We start from the raw sequence: 24,493 nt of genomic DNA on the forward strand, positions 1-24,493 counted from the left end.
ATGTCCAGAGTTCTGCGTGAAGTTTGTGCAGACTTCTGGCCGAAACCTGTTCAGACTTCTGGGCGAAGCCTATCCAGACTTCTGGGCGAAGCCTATCCAGACTTCTGGGCGAAGCCTATCCAGACTTCTGGGCGAAGCCTGTCCAGACTTCTGGGCGAAGCCTGTCCAGACTTCTGGGCGAAGCCTGTCCAGACTTCTGGGCGAAGCCTGTCCAGACTTCTGGGCGAAGCCTGTCCAGACTTCTGGGCGAAGCCTGTCCAGACTTCTGGAAGATGCCTGTCCAGACCTCTGGACTAAGCCTTCACAAACTTCTGGACGAAGCCTCTACAAACTTCTGGACAAAGTCTGTTCAGACTTTTGGGTGGAGCCTGTTCAGACTTCTGGGCGAAGCATTTTCAAACTTCTGGGCGAAGCCTGTCCCTAGGGTGTCCCAAAATTGGACAAAGTCTGGGATTTTGGGGGCTCAACCTTCAAATGAAAGCTTAGGGTAAAACAAAAGAAAAATTGTTCTACGACAACTCTGGGAAATGACGTTTAGGGGTGGCCCCGACGCGTTTTATGAAAAAAGTGCATTTTTTATAGGTAACATCGAAAATACCGGTATATCGGAAAGAAATTCGATGAAACCCATCCATTTTATATTTTTTACATTTAACTTAGGGTCTATACTTTATGGTAAAACTTTGATACCGCATGTTTTAGGTCTATATATTTTCACTGATGCTTTAAATGCCCAAAAATGATGAATTTTTCTTAATATTTTTTATTAATGCATCCAAAACGGGTATCTATCATAATGCTTTTGAAACTAGATGTATATAGAAAGATGGGGAATTTTATAACGAATATTTTGCTAAAAATAGCAACCTCCTATCTCTATCCATTTAAAAGTTATTCACGATTTACTGCAGCTTGGAAAAAGACTTTTTGGACTTTCGGATCATAATACCTGGATCAAGTTTAAGTAAAAACACCTACTTTTCCATACCAACCAAATGAGTGCTTTATTACCAATATAGCATTCATATGAGTTGCAAAAAATTGATTTTAATACTTATTTGAGTGTTATAATGGAAACCCAACGATGGACCAGCAGTAACATGAATGACTACAAATTGTTCAGTTAGTCTGGGTGAGTACTCAAATAGATTGATGAATATGGTTTCAAAACTACCCATATGTAGGTTCAGCTATCGTTTCATGGTTTGGTGAGCTGTTCAATGTTTCACGATATCATGGAAATTTATTGTTTTCTGACCAACTTGATTTTTTAACCAGCACGATCATGTGAAGTTAATCCGGCTGGATCATTTTGGTCCCGATTTATCGATGCAATCAATTTATCATTGTATTCAGTATTGGTAGGCAAAATAGTTCGTAATTAGTGTAGATTGTTCTTATTTCCAGAGATTCCGTAGATGGTAGATGCCAAATATTTCAATATGCATTATAAAATAATAATGATAATAGTAATTTGTGTAAATAGTTGCAAAAAAATGATTTAATCAGCATGGTTGTACGTTTATCCAACGAGGCTTGCCGAATGAGATAAATACTACGAGTGCTGATAAAATCGAGTCTTGCAATTAGTTGCACACACTATTTTTTGCAATGGCGTAAAATGAGCTTCAATATGACAAATATGACAAATCGATATCAAAATGATCTAGTTGGATTTGCTTCACATGATCGTTCTTGCAAAAAATCAAGATGGTCACAACACAACTCATTTCCATGTTATCGAGAAACATTGCACAGCTCGACAAACCATGACACGAAAACTGAACCTACCTATGGGTAGTTTTGAAACCATATTCATCAATCTATTTGAGCACTCACCCAGACTAACTGAACAATTTGTAGTCAGTCATGTTACTCCTGGTCCATCGTTGGGTTTCCATTATAACACTCAAATAAGTATTGAAATCAATTTTATGCAACTCATATGAATACTATATTGGTTATTAAAGCGCTCATTTGGTTGGTATGGAAAAGTAGGCGTTTTGCCTTTCTCGTATACTAAGTATACGGAAAGGCTATAGAACTGCTCCAAAACCAAACTTTTTATAGAAGGCTCGGAGACCCATAGTGTTATATACCAATCGACTCAGCTCGACGAATTGAGGTGATGTCTGTATGTGTGTATGTATGTGTGTGTGTGTGTGTGTGTGTGTGTATGTGTACAAAAATGTGAGACACGTTTTTGGGCATTTATCATTATCCGATTTGCTCGCAACAAGTTGCATTCGACGCGGAATGCAGTCCCATTGGTTCCTATTTAAAATTAGATCGATTGAACTTTGCGTTTCGGAGTTATGGCCAAAAAACTGTTTTTACGTGCACAAAAAAAGCAAAACGCTTCAATCTGGATTCGAACTCGTGATCTCTTGATCGGGAAGCGGCTACTACACCTCAGCACCATCAATACACATAGCATGTGACAAGATACATACAAATATAAATCATCGAATTGGGCATATATTCATTACCTCTATAAGCATCAGAGTTTATCCTGCTAGGGTACCGATTCCTATACTGGAAGTAATAATGGATCGAGAAAAGAAAATATTAGCTTTTACCGTTGGTTATTAAAATATACAGTTTCAATACATTAACTTAGAGCAAGATTGCCGGTGGTGAGTATAAGCCGTTTGGCAGCGCAGTATCATTACTTGACACTTTTCCGGTCGCTACTAAACGCGCTGCTAAAACAGTAGCGCAGCGGACAGGTGATCAAATTTGGTAGCGCGATAACAGCGCTGCTATTTGATGAACTACCAAACGTCACCTGTACGGAATGCAGCCACCAAAATGATAACCGAAAATAGTGACCACTGCGAAAAAGAGTGACTAAACTAAAATGACAGGGCAGCGAGGATGATCAAAATACTCGCGCCCAGTAATGATGCTCTAATAGATAAACTATTGAAATCGCTTGGATACGCTGTCACTTTAATTGAGATAAAAGTAGATTCACTATTGATTCGAGGATGTTAATGCAAAATTATATTGGTATAATTTCATAATTACATCCAAACTAGTAGACACATATGTGTATAATAATGGGAAGTATCAATAAGAACCCCTCAGGTTACGGGTGCCCTATGCAAATTACTAAATAGTAATTTGGGGTGACCTTTTTACGATAGGATATCCGTTCAATAAAAATCCTTTACTCTGCTAAACGTTAGACATAACTTTTCTCATGTCTTATTGCTATCAAGCGCTAAGAAAAGCACAAATACCTTATAAAAAGCATCGTGCTTTGTTTAACACGTTCAACGCTCTCCCGTTCGAATGCGGTTAAAAGAAGGAATCTCGCTTAACTTTTCAAAAGGACCTAAGTAACATTTTTTTCATGAATTAATTTTAATAGCGCAATCAACAGAACAACATGAAAGCTATTGATTGCTGCATTCAAATTAATTCATGAAAAAAATGTTACTTAGGTCCTTTTGAAAAGTTAAGTGAGGAATGGCAATGTGCCGTCGCGCAGTGGTGGTCCCCCATACAAATGCTCGACTAAACCTACGATTGCGCTTAAAATTTAGCAACAGTAATTTTGTAACGCTGAATTCATTTTGAAATTTAAATAGGGTAAAGTGCCCAATAGTGGACCCCCAACCAATAGTGGACCCTCCAGTGGTTTTTGCATTATTACAGAACAATGTAAATATTTTGCAATGAAATTCCATCGGGAGAACCTACCTTACAGTCCTATGATTTGATTACATGCATTGGAAATGCTATGGAAAGTAAAATTAGATGATTTATAACAATTCTATAAAAAATAAACACAAGAGTGTCCATTATAGGAATATTTTGGGGGGTCCACAATAGGGAAGAAGAACGCCTCGAAACGAAACATGAAAATCAAATGAAGTGTCGACTATAGGGAAGCAATTTCCTATTATGGACCCCCAGGGGGTCTACTATAGGGCGAATTCAGTCGGACTTTAAAATGTTAATTTCAACGAATAACGTCGTGTATTTGAGTGTTTTATGTATGTATCGTAAAAAGGAGATGCAGAACTTGTTATTGGATATCAAGCAGAATTATTATGTTGAAAATTTCTACTCCTTATGATAGGAAGAACAAAATTCCGCTACTAGGGGGTCCACTATTGGGTATTTTACCCTAGTTATCCGACATATGCTATGCTATCCAAAGACTTCCGGAAGCGCATGACTTAGGATCACAGCAGCGTCTTAATTCTAACCTTGAAACAGTAAATTTCCCGCTTTGGTGCAGCAAGGCGCAATTCGCCAAACTAACCACTGTTAAGTGACAAAATATATATTTCAATGCATCATATCAGTTCTTTCCGAATCTTTCCCGATACAAAATATAGTCAAATTAAATTTTCCCATACATATATGTTTTGGAGATACTTTACACCATCAACTTGAACTAAGTCACCAAAAATTAAATTTACCAACTTCAATTAACAAATTGAGGAATTATCATTGACTAAATGTGTAAAATTAAAATAATATCAGCTTCACGAAAGAACGATTTGTTTTGGGTTTTGTCTGCGTTTCCGCCACTGTGGATCGGTCGGCTTAACCATCGTAGTATCAGCGGCAAGCCGTGCTTATGTTCTATTTTTACGCATATGCATGCATCATTCTTTGTGGCGTTCAATCAGCATATGGGAGCGCAGCTGGTGTGCGGGAAGACGCGGGACGCATGCGCATTCGCTTCAGTCTCTTGCCGTCGGATGAATATTGCCGAAGGAAGCATCACTCACACACATCGCATTGCGTGCGGCAATGTTCTATTTTTAGCTTGTATGTTGAATGTTGATCCGAGCAAATAAGATTTGGGGAAACTGGTTCATGAGTATGTATTACGGAAAAAAAGAAAATTTTGGATAGCTCCGCGGAAATAACGCGCAGAGGGAAATCCCCGGTTTCAATTCCTTGGATTTAGCGTCTGCTGCACCATAAACTCGCAAGCTTCTAGTTTTATTGAATAATTATGTCTTTTCTATTCAGTAAAGCATATTTTATTTTGTGCATTGAAGTAATAGAATATAATTTCCTATACTTATGTTTACTGTCTACTGAAACTCGGTGGGCAAGTTTGATTATTACCAAGATAAATCAAAAGCTATTTTGTTTCTACTAACAATCATTAAAGAAAACTGAGTACAGATCGATTCTCAACTTATGTATTTATGTTTCATTTCCTACCTCCACCATCTAAAGTTCAGACCTGAATTCTTTCAAATATTCCAAATAATCAGATGGATTCAATTATAGAAATGTCATGAATATAAATATAAACAATACACAGCATTACGTTCCATTGATTATTAGCATGGAAAATATTAAATACAATTTTTTTTTAAAGGCGCTTGAATTTTCTAGTATTCAAAATTTTTCTTGCAATGCGTATTATACCACACACCTAGAAAATATGAGTTTTGAAAAAAAAAAGATGGCTTACGCGAGAATCGAACACAAATCCTCTGCATGAGAGCCTATCACGTTACCACTGAGCTATCTTTGTTTCTTGATGTATTAGTGTTCGAAGCGATTTGCAATAAATAACTATTTCACTACATCAACACATAGGCTGCTTGTGCATACGTGCGGTAAGGCACCGGGGGCTGTGCTTTGGTTCGGTGGCATATGATCTGAACCGATAAAAAGTTTAGTTATATCGGAATATAAGTCATGTTCGGGATTTGAGTCAAAACGGTACGATTGAGTTTACGTCAGGTGCTTTTGTGTCATTTCATTCAAATAAGTCACATGTAATATGCAACTGAAGCAACTTCATAATCAATTTCAACATTTTATTTTGCATCCTCTGTAAATGCATTCTTCCTGGCGTTGCAGCAAATAACCCATATTGGCACAGTATATGTAAAACATGGCTGGCCTAACAATTAGTTTGTAAATCAAAAAAATATTTTAAGATTTTGATTTTCTATGAATATTCACTTTCTATATTTGTACCTTTTTGCTTGCATACCTTCTATGTGGTTTTTGATAGTTAATTCATTCATGCTATACATAAGTCCTAAGTCTTGGACTTCGCTAGACCAAATAATTGGAACCCCGTTCATAGTGACAGCATGTCTGTTAGAAGAATTCAAATAAAAAGCACTCGGATTATGTAGGAGAAAATAAGTTTTGGTAGGTTTCGGAGAAAATTTTCTATTTTTGTAAGTCAGTAGAAAAAGTACACAAACTTTTCTATAATCCAAGTATGTTTTAGATAATTTAATAGTCTTAGTTCGATCATTGACAAACTACAATGACTCATTCCAGAGGTTAAATGTCAAAACGTGTTACAGCAGAGTTCTTGTTCGATTATTTTTCTACAGCTCTGCCTAATAGTTTGTTGTTTTAATTCAACTAATAACAGAGTTAAAGCACTAGTTACTAATACTAAATGATAACAAAATTTCGATCAGTCTGTATAATAAGTTACTGCAACTAGCGCTATAACTCTGTTATTAGTGCAATAGAAACAACAATTAGGCAGAGTTGTAAAAACCTTCGCTCTAGAAGTCCTCCACATATCACTTTTGAAATTTAACCTCTGGAATAAGTTATTGACAAACTACTAAATTATCGAAACTATATTACTAAATGATCGAAAACAGCCTTGCTATAATCCATAGCAATTTACACGAAGATAAGCAACGATTTTCGATTTTCCGATATATGTTATCATTACGATATAAAGTATTGCACAATATAAGCTCAAGAATGCTGATTTTGGTAACACTAGCTGGATTTGGTTCTAAACTGTAAACAACAGTGTTAATTCTCTACCATCTTTTTGTTATGGCGAGGCAATTTTTATGCACACTTTTGTTTTCGATATTTTATCAAAATTAAACACTCAATTATGCAGCAATATAACGATGTGGGATGCTTGAGATACCTGCTTGATTATAGGGACTCGAGAAAAATTTATTTGCAGTAACTAACCGAATATAAAAATGTTCACATTAACGATTGTGCCCTAACACCGGTTCTAAGCTTCGATGCAGAGTACACGAGCTTTGTTCGTCAGTGACAGGCGAATGAGGCCCTTGGATTTAATAGTTAGAGGTTTAAAAAAATATGGGTTCTTTGGGAAAGTTGACCTTAAATAAGCCAAAGAATCGACTGAAATAATGAAACGAGATACAATTTTTGACGGGAAGGGTCAACTGAATTTTTATTTATATGAAGAATCATATTATTCAAAACAACAATTTCAAAAAAGCTAACTTATTGATTAGATGATAGAAGTCTAAGCTGGATTCTGGCTTCAAAACGGAAAGCACTCGAAAGTTTGACAAATGAAAACATTTGTTTTTTCTCACCACCGTTTTTTTGCTTTTCTCGTATTCAAAGCAAACGATACGAACTTTTTCAGAAGAAGTATGTGTATGTGCATGTGTGCAAAAAAATCTAACTCATTTTTCGAAATCTTATCCTGAACCGATTATTTAAACGGCGAATCCTGTCCCATTGTTTCACATTAAAAATCAGCCTGAACTCACTATGGGCTCAAAAGTTATGGTCAAAAAACAAATTGTTATACTATGCCTGAAACTCGATTTGTGCAATTGCACAACCTCATCACATTTTCCGAGCACTTAACCTCATCCAAATTGCTTGCAACAAATTGAAATATTATATACAATATATATATATACAATATGAAATATATATACAATATTTACGAGATCTTCGACCCTAGGCCGGTTCATCTGGTATAAATAAATGTGGAAAATAAGTCTTATTCACCAATTGTTATTTTAGACTTTTCATATATGTTTATCAACTATTTTGAACGAGCGAGAAAGGCATCATCACCGCTAGGTGGATTAATCAGGGTTTTTACTTAAACATGATCCAGGTATTATGATCCGAAATTTCAAAAAGTCTTTTTCCAAGCTGCAGTAAATCGTGAATAACTTTTAAACGGATAGAGATAGAAGGTTGCTATTTTTAGCAAAATATTCGTTATAAAATTCCCCATCTTTATATGTATATCTAGTTTCGAAAGCATTATGATGGGTACCCGTTTTGGATGCATTAATAAAAAAAATATTTAGAAAAAATCATCATTTTTGGGCATTTAAAGCATCAGTGAAAAATATATAGACCTAAAATATGCGGTATCAAAGTTTTACCATAAAGTATAGACCCTAAGTTAAATGTAAAAAATATAGAATGGATGGGTTTCATCGAATTTCTTTCCGATATACCGGTATTTTCGATGTTACCTATAGAAAATGCACTTTTTTCATAAAACGCGTCGGGGCCACCCCTAAACGTCATTTCCCAGAGTTGTCGTAGAACAATTTTTCTTTTGTTTTACCCTAAGCTTTCATTTGAAGGTTGAGCCCCCAAAATCCCAGACTTTGTCCAATTTTGGGACACCCTACTGTCCACCAGACTTCTGGGCAAAGGATTCCAGAATTCTGAGCGAAGCATGCCCAGAGTTCTTGGTGAAACTTGTTCAGACTTGTGGGCAAAGCCTGTCCAGATTTCTGGGCGAACGCTATCCAGACTTTAGGGCGGAGTTTTTCAGGCTTTTGGGGCAACCCTTCCAGACTTCAGGACGAAGATTGTTCAGATTTATGTGTTGAACGTATTCAGATTTCTTGGAAAATCCTTTTTGGGCATCTGAACAAAGCTTATCTTTAATTTTTACTGATCATCGCGACATTTCTGAACTAATATATTGATTCATTCAAAGACAATAACCTATTTTCCTGGTGATCATTATGGTTACAATCACCAATTACAATGTTTGAAATATTTGGAACTTTTCAAGATTTATCCTTTAAACCTTTTTCTTTTACCTTATAGAATTTTCCAAAACTTTAAAACAAATCCCGTTTCTGGATGGATTATTTCAACTGTTCCGATGATAGTAATTCAAACTTCTGTACTAAACTAAACCAGACTTTTAAGAATGTTTTTAAAGACTTTTAGTGATTTTTTGGATCTTGTTTTCACTTCTTTCGAAATAAGTCATGAAGAATATGTTGAAAAAATAATTTTGAATGAAGACACTTCCTACTTCCAAACTAAGCTGCTTTAGATTTCATAGCAAAGCCTTTCTGGATTTTTGGCCAAAGACATCTTATTTGTACCTTTTTCAGAATGAATAAAAGAGCCATTAGACATTCTTGAAAATCTCTTCTATCTACAAATAATAGGATCCTTGAAGTTTGAATAGCTGATAAATTATCATTATCCTCACAGTTTATCTTAATAATCCAATCTCTGCATTTATTAAAAAATAAAACCAGACAGTTGGATTGTTGTCTCATACACCTCCTCAACGATTCAGATTAAATTAAAATAAACCTACCCCCGCCAGCAGCTTAATATTAATGATTCCATTGATGTCGTCCTGCGATATATTCTGGATGCTTGGCAAATCCGGTAGGCAACGTTTCGAAACTTCTCCACCGTTATCGTCAGGAATGGTGCAGTAATGTTTGATTCGATTGTGTTTTTGTGTATTGCCAATTGCGGTGAGCATTGATTTACGAAAACAGTAGCAATAAGATAGAGATAGATCGTGTAGTGAGGATAATAATGAATTGAAATAGATTTTGTTAATTTTAGAAGTTGTTATTTTACCGTAAAAAGCACAAAAGGGGAAAAGAGGAAGTAGACAACACCATTACTAGTCGGGTTAGTCGACACACAAAGACATTCGCAAACGCAAGCAGGGGTTAGCGATTCAACAACTCGGTGTTAGGTTCCACGCCGGACAAACCTGGTGAACACTGGTATCGTTGGTAACGTGCGACAGCAAGTTATCCACGTAGCGGGCAAAGTAGGACTGCAGTTTGGTAACGCGATCGACCAGCAATTGCCGGCCTCGGCGCCGCTGGTTGGCACAGTCTCGCATCTCGGCGGACAGTTGTTTGCCGGATCGGAAGTCTTCTTTTGGGGACGGAGCTAGCTGGTACTTTGGTGGAATGTAGGGACACTCGGATTCTGGTAAGTCCGAGATGCATCGCTTAGCGACTGGAAAAATGTTTCGGTGGTTTATCGAAAGATTTTACTATGGCCAAACTATGGATTGGAGGATGCAAATCTTGGGGGTTGTATTCGACGGTTATGAAACTGACGGTACATCGATGCGACACAAATAGATGCAGGGAAAGGGAACCGGAGATTTGCGGGGTTATAGAATTCAGACATAGGTTCATACTTACATGGAACGCTTTTGCGATAATACTTAGCACAACGGTTTCGATCGATAAGCGATTGAATGTCATTGCAGGTGAGCTGATCTTTCTGCACATTTCGATCGCAAATCAACTGCGATCGTATGGTACTGAGGGAATTGCCATTGCAATTGTTTAAATCGAACCGGAAATCTTCGGTGGGACATTCCTGGACGCAAACCTGCGGAGTCTTGCAGCCGTACAGTGGAACATCGTATTTGGCACACTCACTTATATCGAAGAACACCAAGTAGGGTTCTTTCTGAACCTCACTATCTACACCACATTTGAGACCGTTCGAATCGGTCGGGACGAGCAGCCGTTCCAAGTCGCCATTATGAAGCGCTGAAAAGGTATTCGGGTTGTTCTTAGAATGTGTTACAGTTGCTGTATGATGAATAGGAACTCACCGTAGTAGGCCACCGCTCCCCAGCCCGCTAGGAAGGCGATGAACAGAAAAAGACACGGAATATCCGTGCAAGACCGCTTCGATAGGGGTCCTTGGAACTCGGGATCATACTTCAGTGGCTGACCTGCAAAGAGTGAGAAATTTCCATGATGAGCTATTTGTGTCGTGCTTTAATTGAAGGCTGAAAGGAAGAACCAAAAGAACTCTTACTTTCAGATGGAAGTAGAACATCATCAACGGTGTGCTGTATTACGCGATCTCCGGAACCGCAACAAATGCCCATCTTGTCATCGAGCTCTGCGCCAACTGAATCACTCGTCAATCAATAATCAAAATTTGATAACGCTGAAGCATTTCGTAATGTATATTTATAACACAATGCACTTATTAGATGATGTACTATGCCACTTTGAATTTGAAGAGTGAAGTCACCTTTGAAAGTTTGATATAAATATTTTTGCTTGTGCAACTATTATAATTTTGTAAACTAAAACTACCCAATGGTGTATCAACTCTCTTATCAACAGCCTACAACTGTGTCTTCCCTTCTAAGTGCTGCTCATATAATGGTTCGTCGTATGTGATGCGTTTGATACCGTCGTAAGAGGTCAGTGGATGGAAAAGCAAACAAAAACCCAGCTGAGCGAATTATTTGAAGATAGATAAGTAAGTTCGTAGGTGTGTGTCCTTTGCGTAGAGGAATGTTTATCTTTCGTTATTATTTTCAGTGAAAGAGAACATGGAATGTTGCCATTTTCAAAGAATATACTAGGCGTTTATTATTATTATCTTTAACAATATAAAATTTAGTTGAAGTTTGCCAAACTTCCACATGCGCATCCATAATCAGTCGTAATACTGATCGAGTGAAAAACTGCATATATGACATTTTTGGGCAAAATTAGATTCTTAAATATTCTGAATCTTCGTCCAAAAATACGTATTCTGGCAAAATATACGAAAACAAAGTTTTGTTCGGAAATTTTTACCATTCTCATACACAAAGTATACATAAAGGCTATATGTTCGCTACAAAAACTGTTTATAGGAGTCTCGGAGACCCACCATACACACCGATCGACTTAGTTCGACGAATTGCGATGATGTCTGTGTGTGCGCAAACAAATCTCATTCCTCATTTTTAGGCACTTATCCTTAACCGATTTACAATTTGTATTCGATGCAGAATCCTGTTCCATTGTTTCCTATTAAAAATTGGTCAGATTGGATTATGAACTCTGAAGTTATGGCCAAAATATTTGTTTGCCTTTATCATATACAAAGTATACGTAGTAAAGGCTATATGTTCGCTCCAAAACCAAACTTTTTATAGGAGGCCTGGAGACCCATAGTGTTATATACCAATCTACTCAGTTCGACGAATTGATGTGATGTCTGTGTGTATGTGTGTTTCAAATTTTTCAGACATTCCCATTGTTTCCTATTGAAAATTATCTGGATCGGACAATGGGATCAGAAGTTACGCCCAAAATCGATGTTTTACTTGTCATAGGACGAGTTTTTACAAGTCCATTTAATTCCACTACTTGACTGTACCTTTGACAGATACTTATTTCGACCTCAACAGTAAGGCCGTCTTCAGTCTCTTGTACTTGACTCGACTTTTTACGCCCAAAACGCGTGAGAAAAATTTCGCGCGTTTTTCAAGCACTCACCCTCAACCGATTTGCTCGCAACAAGTTGCATTCGACGCAGAATATTGTCACATTGTTTCGTTTTGGAAGTTAACCGGATCGAGCTATGGGATCAAAAGTCACAGCCAAAACATTAGTAAAAATGGTAAAACTTGAGATAAAAAATAGCATATATATTCAATTTTTTAACATAATAAAGAATATGAGTTGCTCTTTCAAATGCCGTGTAAACATATTTTTTGGTTTGCCCCAATCGGAGATATCAACTTTTGAAAAAAACCTTAATTTTACATTTTTTCCTTTCGCGTATACAAAGTATACGTAAAGGCTATAGGATCACTCCAAAACTGAACTTTTGATAGAAGGCTCGGAGACGCATAGTGTTATATACCAATCGACTCAGCTCGACGAATTGAGGCGATGTCTGTATGTGTGTATGTATGTATGTATGTGTGTGTGTGTACAAAAAATGTGAGACACACTTTTACTACTGTAAAGTACACTTTTGTACTGTACTTATCCGATTTGCTGGCAACAGGTTGGCCCAATCGGCCATTGCGCTCTGGAGTTATTAAACAAACATTGATTTTTTCCCCATTTTACCCAAGTAGGAAGAATCCAAGTAGGTAGAATTGCTCTAAATAAGCCATCTACAGAAAAAGTTTTTTAGCCAAATTTATTGGAATAAGCTGCGCTACAACTTTGTGGAAAATGGTATGTAAATATTCCGCGAAATATTTTTTTATATATTTAATGGGCCACCCGCTCATCTTACAACTACAAGAAACACCGCCTCATCGAAATCCAACTCTGACAAAGGATCTCAGCCTAGAAACGTCATCCCGGGATGCACAAACATCCGCCCTTTGGAAGCCCCGTATCCTCCCATCACAGTCGAGCCACTCCCGCCAGCACTCCACAGTCGTCCTGGAACTGTGCCTGGGTCAGGAGAAGGGGTCTTCCAGGCAAGTGTGACCATAATTTGGAACTCTCGGTGCCTGAATCCCCATTAATATGCAGCTCTCCGAATCATCGCTCAAGCGGACTACGGATTTATTACCAGAACGTTCATGGATTGAGGAACAAAATCGTTCGTTCTTCCTGGAAGTTTCAGAGGCCGAATTTGATTTAATCGTTCTAACGGAAACGTGGTTGGACGACAGAATTAATTTTTCGCAACTTTTCGGCTCGTTATACAACGTCTTCAGAACCGACCGATCTACGTTGAATAGCCACAAATCACGCGGTGGTGGATTCCTGATTGCCGTTTCTACTAGTCTAACCATCTACCTGAGCCTCACCTGTCTCAAACTTATTAGAACAGCTTTGGATTGCCGTAGAACTTCCACGAGATACACTCTCCGTAGGTGCAGTTTACCTTCCTCATGATCGTAAAAACGACAGCACAATTATCCGTGAGCATGTGGATTCGCTTTCCTCGATTTCATCTGGTTTGAGACCTCACTCTCCTGCGCTCATATTTGGCGACTACAACCAAGCTGGATTACAATGGTGCTGTGCCGAAAACAAAACACCAACTATCGACCCATTGCTTTCGCATATGCCGGTGGCTTGCTGCGCTCTTTTGGATGGATTCAATTTCAATGGGTTCACACAAGTCAATTCCTATCCGAATCAAAACGGACGATTGCTGGATCTTGTCCTAGCAAATAATTCTGCTTTACCGGGTACATTCATCTCTCTTCCAATCGAACCACTGATCTGTCTAGACGCTGACCACCCTGCTCTTGAAGTGTATTTTACTCTTCCTGATCCGATTACTTATACACCGCCATCTGAAGACTACTCTCTGGACTTTTGTCGTGCTGATTATGCCGCACTAAACAACGCACTGGCGGAAATTGACTGGAAATTTATCGAATCTACTAGCAGCGTCAACGATGCAGTGGATTTCTTCAATATTGCTCTGGAAGATGTATTTTTCCATACTGTTCCAGTAAGACAGCAGCAGTGGGGGCAGCAGGGACTATGTCCAAGGGCTTGACGATCCCTCCCCAGGTCATCTGCGAGTTGTGGCGCCTGCCTAGGATGTGGTGGGGTTTGACAGTGGGCCCTGTTAAACCTCTATAAAAAGCTGCATGAATCCGCAAGTAGGCTCCGCCAAAGCGACCGTGTGCCGCTCAAAGCGCACAAGCCCAAGTCCTGGTGTTAGGTGGGACACTAAACAGCCCTGACACGACGGCTCTCCGACGAGACAGGAGGTTTGCGCAGGCCCAATAAGCCGCCTTTAAAAACAACCATTACGAACGACATAGAAGATAATACGACTCGATACAATCGGCAACGACCTTGGCGACGAATAAAGGATCACGATTGGAAGCTTGGAACATGGAACTGCAAGTCGCTAGGCTTCGCAGGTTGCGACAGGATAATCTACGATGAATTACATCCCCGCAACTTCGATGTCGTAGCGCTGCAGGAAATCTGCTGGACAGGACAGAAAGTGTGGAAAAGTGGGCATCGAGCGGCTACCTTCTACCAAAGCTGTGGCACCACCAACGAGCTGGGAACCGGCTTCATAGTGCTGGGAAAGATGCGCCAACGTGTGATTGGGTGGCAACCAATCAACGCAAGGATGTGCAAGCTGAGGGTAAACGGCCGTTTCTTCAACTATAGCATCATTAACGTGCACTGCCCACACGAAGGGAGATCCGACGACGAGAAAGAAGCGTTCTATGCACAGCTGGAGCAGACATACGATGGATGCCCACTGCGGGACGTCAAAATCGTCATCGGTGACATGAACGCTCAGGTAGGAAGGGAGGAAATGTATAGACCGGTCATCGGACCGGATAGTCTTCATACCGTATCGAACGACAACGGCCAACGATGCGTAAACTTTGCAGCCTCCCGCGGAATGGTAGTCCGAAGCACCTTCTTCCCCCGCAAGAATATCCACAAGGCCACATGGAAATCACCTAATCAAGTAACGGAAAACCAAATCGACCACGTTCTAATCGACGGTAAATTATTCTCCGCAGTGCGAATATTGAATCCGACCACTACCTCGTTGCAGTATGTCTGCGCTCAAAACTCTCGACGGTGATCAACACGCGTCGGAGTCGTCCGCCGCGGCTAAACATTGGGCGGCTACAAGACGGTAGACTAGCCCAAGACTACGCGCAGCAGCTGGAAGTGGCACTCCCAACGGAAGAGCAGCTAGGCGCAGCATCTCTTGAAGATGGCTGGAGAGATATTTGATCCGCCATTGGTAGCACCGCAACCGCTGCACTAGGCCCGGTGGTTCCGGATCAGAGAAACGACTGGTATGACGGCGAATGTGAGCAGTTAGTTGAGGAGAAGAATGCAGCATGGGCGAGATTATACCGCACGAGGGCGAACGAGGCACGATACAAACGGGCGCGGAACAGACAAAACTCGATTTTCCGGAGGAAAAAGCGCCAGCAGGAAGATCGAGACCGTGAAGAGACGGAGGAACTGCTCCGCGCTAATAACGCACGAAAGTTCTATGAGAAGTTGAACCGTTCACGTAAGGGCCACGTGCCACAGCCCGATATGTGTAAGGACATAAACGGGAACCTTCTTACAAACGAGCGTGAGGTGATCCAAAGGTGGCGGCAGCACTACGAAAAGCACCTGAATGGCGATATGGCAGACAACGGTGGCGGTATGATAATGAACCTAGGAGCACGCGTGCAGGACATGCGACTTCCGGCTCCGAATCGCCAGGAAATCCAGGAGGAGATCGGCCGGCTGAAAAACAACAAAGCCCCTGGAGTTGACCAACTACCACGAGAGCTGTTTAAATACGGTGGTGAAGCACTGGCTAAAGCGCTGCACTGGGTGATTACCAAGGTTTGAGAGGATGAGGTTCTGCCGCAGGAGTGGATGGAAGGTGTCGTGTGTCCCATCTACAAAAAGGGCGATAAGCTGGATTGTAGCAACTACCGCGCAATCGCATTGCTGAACGCCGCCTACAAGGTACTCTCCCAAATTTTATGCCGCCGACTAACACCAATTGCAAGAGAGTTCGTGGGGCAGTACCAGGCGGGATTTATGGGTGAACGCTCTACCACAGACCAGGTGTTCGCCATACGTCAGGTATTGCAGAAATGCCGCGAATACAACGTGCCCACACATCATCTATTTATCGACTTCAAAGCCGCATATGATACAATCGATCGGGACCAGCTATGGCAGCTAAAGCACGAAAACGGATTTCCGGATAAACTGACACGGTTGACCAAAGCGACGATGGATCGGGTGTGTTGCGTAGTTCGAGTTTCAGGGGCATTCTCGAGTCCCTTCGAAACGCGTAGAGGGTTACGGCAAGGTGATGGTCTCTCGTGTCTGCTATTCAACATCGCTTTGGAGGGGGTAATACGAAGGGCAGGGATTGACACGAGTGGTACGATTTTCACGAAGTCCGTCCAGTTATTTGGTTTCGCCGACGACATTGATATCATGTCACTTAACTTTAAGAGGATGGAGGAAGCCTACATCAGACTGAAAAGCGAAGCTAAACGGATTGGACTAGTCACCAACACGTCGAAGACGAAGTACATGATAGGAAGAGGCTCAAGGGAGGTCAATGTAAGCCACCCACCACGAGTTTCTATCGGTGGTGACGACATCGAGGTGGTTGAAGAATTTGTGTACTTGGGCTCACTGGTGACCGCCGATAACGTTACCAGCAGAGAAATTCGGAGGCGCATAGTGGCTGGAAATCGTACGTACTTTGGACTCCGTAAGACGCTCCGATCGAATAGAGTTCGCCGCCGTACCAAACTGACTATCTACAAAACGCTTATAAGACCGGTAGTTCTCTACGGACACGAGACCTGGACGATGCTCGTGGAGGATCAACGCGCACTGGGAGTTTTTGAAAGGAAAGTGTTGCGTACCATCTATGGTGGGGTGCAGATGGCGGACGGTACGTGGAGGAGGCGAATGAACCACGAGTTGCATCAGCTGTTGGGAGAACCATCCATCGTTCACACCGCGAAAATCGGAAGACTGCGGTGGGCCGGGCAAGTAGCCAGAATGTCGGACAGTAATCCGGTGAAAATGGTTCTCGACAACGATCCGACGGGAACAAGAAGGCGAGGTGCACAGCGGGCAAGGTGGATCGATCAGGTGGAGAACGATTTGCAGACCCTCTGCAGACTGCGTGGTTGGCGAAGTGCAGCCATGGACCGAGCTGAATGGAGAAGACTTTTATGTGCAGCACAGGCCACTCCAGCCTTAGTCTGATAATAAAAATAAAAAACCTATTGGTAAAATAGAAGTCGCAAAGATCACATCCCTCTCCACGGTAAATCCCGATCTATATGTCTGATTACCCCACCCAACTAACACCAATTCCTTCCCGTGGTAATAGTGGAGATGCAGAGGTATTCTCACACACTAACCTTCCCTTTCTTTCTCAACTGACTCAAAGGCTTGACCAAAATTCGTGAGCTGCTGGAACTTGCATTTGGATCGAAGTGCAATTTGCACCAGCTCTGATCCATCACGGAGTAGCAACCATTGATATGTACAGTCATTTTTATTCAACTCATGACTTTATTTGTATAAAACAGTAATCCTTTCACAGTGACGAACTAAATATAAATGAAATATCACCCTAATAAAATATTGAAGACGTAACCCTTCATGAGGAATAAAAAAATCATTAGAGGAAGACAAAATTCTTACGATTTGTGTTTTTACTGAAAATTATACATTATTGCTTCATTATCACATCAGAAGTAATGACGCACGAAACAGTTTCAAGCGTTTTGGGAACTTTTCCCCTACTCTATAGGTGAGGATAATGAAGTATAGATCAAATGTAATCGAGAAATAAGTGTAGGAACATGCTTAGTTCCTATACACCCAACCAGTGACTGTTAGATTTTCTAACAATTCTGGATAAGAATCTACCAAAACCTGCATAGTGTATATGAACTGGCCATATTGTTAGATTCCTATACGAAAAATGTAAGCTCACAAACAAAAATTGTAAGAAATGCTAGCAAAATGTTAAGGTCTCATACAATATTTGAATGAGAATCTAGCATTTTCGCATATGCAGTTCTTATGCAAGTTTTGGTAGGTTCTTATATTGTTAGAAAATCTAACAATCCCCAGTTGGGTGTACCATTGGATCTGTTACCCTTCCATTTATGGATAGATGGGACCGTTCTAAAGTTTGTCACATTTTTTGTTTTGCAGGTTCGATTCTTTCCTCTGAACTATTCATTTCCTATGGTGCATTCTTTGCAAATGACACATTCGTTCCTGCTGCTTTAATTTAGTTTGTAGAAATTCTTTCCTCTTTTGTGCTTTCCAGCCATCCGGGCCGGGACAACCTGACGACATTATACCTATGCACATTCCACAACTTTGGTTCGGTGTCGTCTAATATGTAACACAATCATCACACAAGTTGGTGCGCTTTTATTTCATTCCGCATTTTGCAAGGTTGTCTCTTCCTTGCACTACTGTCTAAGAAATGCGACACGTGTTTGTTTGTAGTTTGTAATCTGCAATGGCTTTGATGCAATGTTCAAAACTAGGAAGGAAAGCATTAGTCTTCTTCACATTCTGCAATGGCTTTACATTTCATTTTTGTCTATTTTTCCCCTAACAAAGACAATTCGAACCATATACATCGGCAGCCTATAGAACATAGCCTATATAGAAAAAAAAAACGCTTGATTACGATTTTCAGGAGCGTATTAAGTCATACCTGTGCGAGATTTTAGCCGAATTAGCTAAACGATATTTTAGCGCACGCTTTTTTAGTTTTCATAAAGGATGTCATGTGTAGAATCTTAATTTAGCATGGAGGAGAACTGTACATAGGCACAGTCTTCAAACTTCTAATAATGGTGAGCAGTAATGCTATAAGAAGCAGTGCAATGAGCCGTTCGTTCGGATAACAATTAGCTTCTGAATTTTTTTCTTTACAAGCATCGGATAACTGTGCGGTTTTCAAAGAAAAGTTTATTTGTAAAATTTCTCAGAAGTCGGATTAATTAATATATGTAGAGGACAACGGATCACCTCGCTAGATTTTTCTTTGCAAAAGAAAGCTTTTTTCAAACGAATTGAAATTGAACTTAAAAGGTAGCTGGAAATGTTATGCTATGCTGATAATGAGATTTGAATTTTTCCACATTCCAATACACATTCTATGCACAATTGAGAGTGGGTGGATCAAGTCAAAACATAGCACGCTCAGAACAGAATATCGCAAGCAATGCAACAAGAATCCATGACCTGTGAGTAGGTGTGTCAAACCTGTTGAAGCAGATGAGTCATCAAGAACGAACCTACATGTTAATATACCTCTCCATTAATTTTCTTCATTTTGAGCTGCTTTTGAAAAATGCTCGGATATACAAAACAAACCAATTTAGAATTCCAGCTATATTTATGCGATTACAAACTGATTAATACCAATGAATACGTTGATCATATCGTTTGACGGAGTTTCTCAGCTATTGCTAGTTGCAATGTTTAACAGAATTGGTTCGCCCACTTAAATGTCACGCTTAGTCAATTATTCTGTAAAAATAATTGATGACAACATCTTTAGAAGCCTTTAGCATACGTTTTGTTATAAGCAAAAACAGAATTTCTTGAAAGAGTATTGAAAGAAGACTCTGTTCTCAAAAAGTGAAGATAAAATACTCAAAACTGAATAATCGAGAACTCATGCGCGAGCAAGTACGAGATACCAGTGTTGAGAAAAACTCAAATTGTCAAATCTCATACATGATTCAAATCAAACGCGACTCGTTCATGATTCGACTCGCGTTTTGCGTTATTGCATGTTTTCACTTGTTCTTCTTTGTTGAAAGCATTTAATTAAGTTTTTGTTGCATAATACTATGAATAATAAATATATATGTAAGAAACATGCTTCCATTCGGTTTTAACGCTTTCTGAAGCGAAATAATTATTCGCTGAATGAGTGAAACGATTCTGCTCGAAAAACTCAAGCGCATGAGACCTCGATGATTGAGATTTTTGTATGATTATATTAACACTGCCAGAGACGTCCAATATCTTTTTTTAATAATGGAGAACACATGGAAGTCATCGAAGATTCGAATTAATGAATGATGTTTAGGTAGATGAGTCCGCCGGGTTTCAATTCTTGATTTGAATCCTGCTCTAAAGGAATCCAATGAAAGTAGGTATACCTAATGGCACGAATTAGAAAGCCGATGGCATGTTTCAATCAGAATACGTGAGCAAAAGTTAAATGCGTTCTTGAAGAAAAATTTGGGAGCTCTGAAGAAACTTTGAGAAGTTTCTAGAAAATCCTCAGAAAACGTTGTAATGACAAGTAGAGGTGTGCGGCAAACCGATATTCGTCGGCGGCGGCCTTTATTTCAGAATTTTGGTCGGCGGCGGCAGTGTTTTCGGCGTCACGCCGAAAGGCATTTTAGCCGGCGGTGGTGGCGGCGTGAATCGGCGTGGTAATTTTTTTATTACGTTTCTTTAAGATTTTTTTGCATTTTTTCGAGATATTTTCAAGACCATTCCATTGTCAAAGGAACATCTTTTGAATTTCGCATGAAAAATCTAATGAACTTCTTCATAACATTCTATAAGTTTTTCCCTAAATTTGGAAATCATTTCTGGATTTTACACGGAAAGAAAATTGTTTGGAATTTCAGCATAAAATTCGTCGCAATGTAAATAAGAAACATCAGAATTTCCACGAGAAATTGTTCTTCTCTTCTACAGGAAAATCTTTGGAAATTCACGGAAAGTTCGTGATGAGCTTCTGTTGAGCATTCGTCGAAATTTACACAGACAATTCTCCGTAATTGTAGGAGAGTGCGGCTGGTAGAACGGGTGTTTTACATAGGCTTTCTCAGTAGAATAAGACGGCTAGCCCCGTTTTACGGGAGACTCTAAGAAGTTTTCAAGGAAAATTCTCTGGAGTAACGAGTAACGAGTAATTCTTTGGAATTTTAACGGAAGCTTCTTCAGAATTTTTTGCGAAGGATGGTTCAAAATGTTTTAGAATTTCAACGAAATTGTTAGGAATTTTTAGATTTTTACGGGAAATTCTTTGTACAGTTTACGTTCGGTAACTGATAGTCATTTAAATGCATTGTTTTTAACTGCAATTCGATAGTAACATCAGTTTTGCAGTTATCGGACAACTGAACTTCAAAACTATTTCCAAGTCGATGATAGCTGCATTGCACTGCACAATCAGGTGCACTTCCATTGCATCTGACGTCATTTGACAATCGTTTGACGTCTATAATGCGTCGCAGTTATCGAACGGCATTCGCTAACTGATGTATTGTCCATAAGAAATTCTTGGGAAATTCCATTAGCCGAAAGCGACATACGCCTGATTTGGTAATTTGGCCGAAAAAGTCATTTGCCCTAACAGGTTGTTTGGCCGAATAGGTCATCAGCTCGAATCTGACGTTTGGTCGAAATTTGTTAGAAAATATCGGCATACGACCAAATTCCAATAACTGAACGGGTAATTTGGTCAAAAATATACATCCGTTTGACCTAGGGTAACGGTACCAATAGTGGAGGTATTAGTAGATCCACAAAAGATTTTTTTTAAATTGATAATCATGGGAAATTTACAGCTTAAATATCTTAGCCAATAGATAAACTTATAAATTCGCTAACAAAAATGAGATTGATGTCATTTAACATCAACAACTACCAAATATTGCTTGCACCACTAATGGGTACACTGTTCTTTTAGTGGTGTTAAAATTTAATTTTGGTTCCCATAGTGGTGCTATCCATTGATTTCTTATGAGACTCGCCACTATTGGTACAGTTGCACCACTATAGGTGCAAAGGAGTCAATTTTATTAAGAAAAATCATTGTTTTCAATAGTTTTTCAAGCGAAATCTTAGGATAAGTTGCATTTGACAGGATATTTAAAGCACGATGCATCAACTGAAACCATCGTAAAGTGTATAATTATGATAAATCGCATTAAAACCCCACTACCTCCACTATTGGTGCTACCTCCACTAAGGGTACGGTTACCCTAATGACATTTACGGCGAAAAGGCCTTTTTGTCGAAAGACCGTTGAACAAAATTTCGTAACCTCTCTGCTTTTTAAGTCGATACTGGCATTTAAGCCAAAAGTCATCTAGCCAAATCCCATTAAACTGAATTGAACAAAACTGTTATCAGGTCGAAAATGGTTTGACCAAAAATGTAGTTTGACCGAAAGCGACATACAGCCGGACATTCAGCCGAACTGGTAATTTGGCCATTCGGCAAAACAACCCTTTCGGTTAACGGCATTTTCTGTCAAATGACCTGTTCGGCTAAACGTCATTTTGGCAAAATGAGCAATTCAGCCATTGTTTGGCCAAATGGCTCTTTCTGCCAAATGACAGTTCTTACCGAAAGACATTTCTCTTCGTCGATGTTTTGTTTTTATTATTGTACCGAATTGCGCTAGTTTGTCAATGATTTAATGGTTTAGTGTGATAAAGGATGATTGTATCTTGCACCAGAATCAATAATCACGGTTGTAGCTTTTGAAACAATTGAGTTATCAACAAAATATAGAATCAATTAAGAGAAATCGATCAATACAGTTAAATATTAGATAAGATTAAGCGCGAGAAATGTTACTTTTAGCTGTACGTCGCTTTCGGCCAAACTACATTTTCGGTCAATCCAGTTGTGACCTGATAACAGTTTCCGTTAAACGTTTAATTTTGCTAAATAGTACTTGGCTAGATGTCTTTTGGTCTAAAGAAAAGATATTTTAGCTACAAGATAAAGATTGTCGCTTCGGTTCCCTTTGTTCTGCTGTCCGAAACATGTTGGGTACCGAATCGTATGTATTTTTCCTTCATTGACATTTAGCACCCTATCCTCGCAAGCAAAAGATGTTCCGGACAGCGAGGACAACGACAATCTTTATCTTGTAACTAAAATATATTTTGTGTAAAGGCCAATATCGACTTTAATGAAGAGAGGCAAAGGAATTTGTTCAATGATCAATTTACAAAAAGGCTGTTTAGCCAAACGAGTGCCCATTTTTTACCATATTACCCGTTCAGTCATTGACATTTGACCAAATGGCCCAATATCTCAAAAATCCATTTCGGCATTTTCGGCCAGACGACCTGTTAGGGCAAACGGCTTTTATGGCCAAATTACTAGTTCGGCCGTCTGTCGCTTTCGGTCATTGGAATTTTCCAAGAAGTTGTTATTGAAAATAGAAAGAATTTTCTTACAAAAAAATCCATAGAAATTCAGAGCATTTTTCCGTTGTTTAAAAGTTGGCTATACCAAACTAGCCGTCTAGTGCTGAACTTATCCCTGCGAAAAAATCACTCTAATAAAGGATTAAAAACTAGCCATCTTAAATAATCTAGATTGAGGAAATCAAAATTAAAGCATCCCTTTTGCCAGTCACAATATTCTGGGTAAATTTCAAAGAATACTCAACAAAAACTCAATAGGAACTTTCCGTGGATATTGTGATTATTTTCCTGTAGAAATTTGGAACAACTTCCCGTGAAAACTAAGAGATTCTCATGTAAATTCCAAACAATTTTCCTTGGTAAATCCAAAGATCTCCTCTTGGTAATTCCAAAGAGTTCTCGAAACTTGAAAGTAGTTCCCGTGGAAAATCTGAAAATAATTTCTAAATGAATATTCTGGAAAAACTGGAAGAATTTTCTGGGGAAGTTCATCAATTTTTTTAGGTGAAAATGACCAATTCAGCCGAACGACACTTTCGACCAAACGACTATTTTTGCCAAAGGACATATTGGTCTATTTGACTAACCGTTTTTGTTTTCAGCCGAAGCAACTGTTTGACCAAATGACTAGATACCCTAGCAAAGTCTGAAAACATTATGAGAGCATATTAAAAACATATTTTGATTTTGACATCGATTTGATGCATGATTTGCTTTTACATATGAATCATCATGATTGATTACATATGTTTATCCCTTTTTGATGTATATTACTAAATTTAATGATATGACATCAAACGGTGTGTACTTATTTTGTTATCGGAAACCAACATTAACATTAAAACATGTTATCGATTTGCTCTCAAGCTTTGCTCGGGTAGGTTTCTACTGAATAGTCTTTTCAGTAAAATGGCATATTCGGCCGAATAACTTTCAGTCTTGTGGTCTTCGGCCAAATGGCTTTCTGCCTACGACTCTTTTTCGTTCAAAAACTCATTTTCAATGAGACATTTTTTGGAT

The 24,493-nt window shown here is 39.3% G+C and overlaps 1 protein-coding gene across 7 annotated transcripts in view; it reads right to left on the reverse strand.

Moving 5' to 3' along the window:
- LOC134226382 (choline transporter-like 2) overlaps nucleotides 1-24,493 on the reverse strand; it is a 94,120-nt gene that overhangs the window by 5,766 nt on the left and 63,861 nt on the right. For 5 of the 7 annotated variants that reach the window (XM_062707137.1, XM_062707133.1, XM_062707135.1 and 2 more), the window contains 3 exons: nucleotides 10,619-10,741; nucleotides 10,197-10,553; nucleotides 9,752-10,005 (listed from right to left, as the gene is read on the reverse strand). In XM_062707137.1, the coding sequence (XP_062563121.1) occupies nucleotides 9,752-10,005; nucleotides 10,197-10,553; nucleotides 10,619-10,741 (734 nt within the window). Of the gene's footprint in view, nucleotides 1-9,337; nucleotides 9,430-9,751; nucleotides 10,006-10,196; nucleotides 10,554-10,618; nucleotides 10,742-10,827; nucleotides 11,153-24,493 lie in introns of those variants that run through there. The other 2 variants (XM_062707138.1, XM_062707131.1) reach the window with 2 other exon arrangements.

This window comes from Armigeres subalbatus, chromosome 3 (assembly GCF_024139115.2).
Source record: "Armigeres subalbatus isolate Guangzhou_Male chromosome 3, GZ_Asu_2, whole genome shotgun sequence".
NCBI classification, from domain to species: domain Eukaryota; kingdom Metazoa; phylum Arthropoda; class Insecta; order Diptera; family Culicidae; genus Armigeres; species Armigeres subalbatus.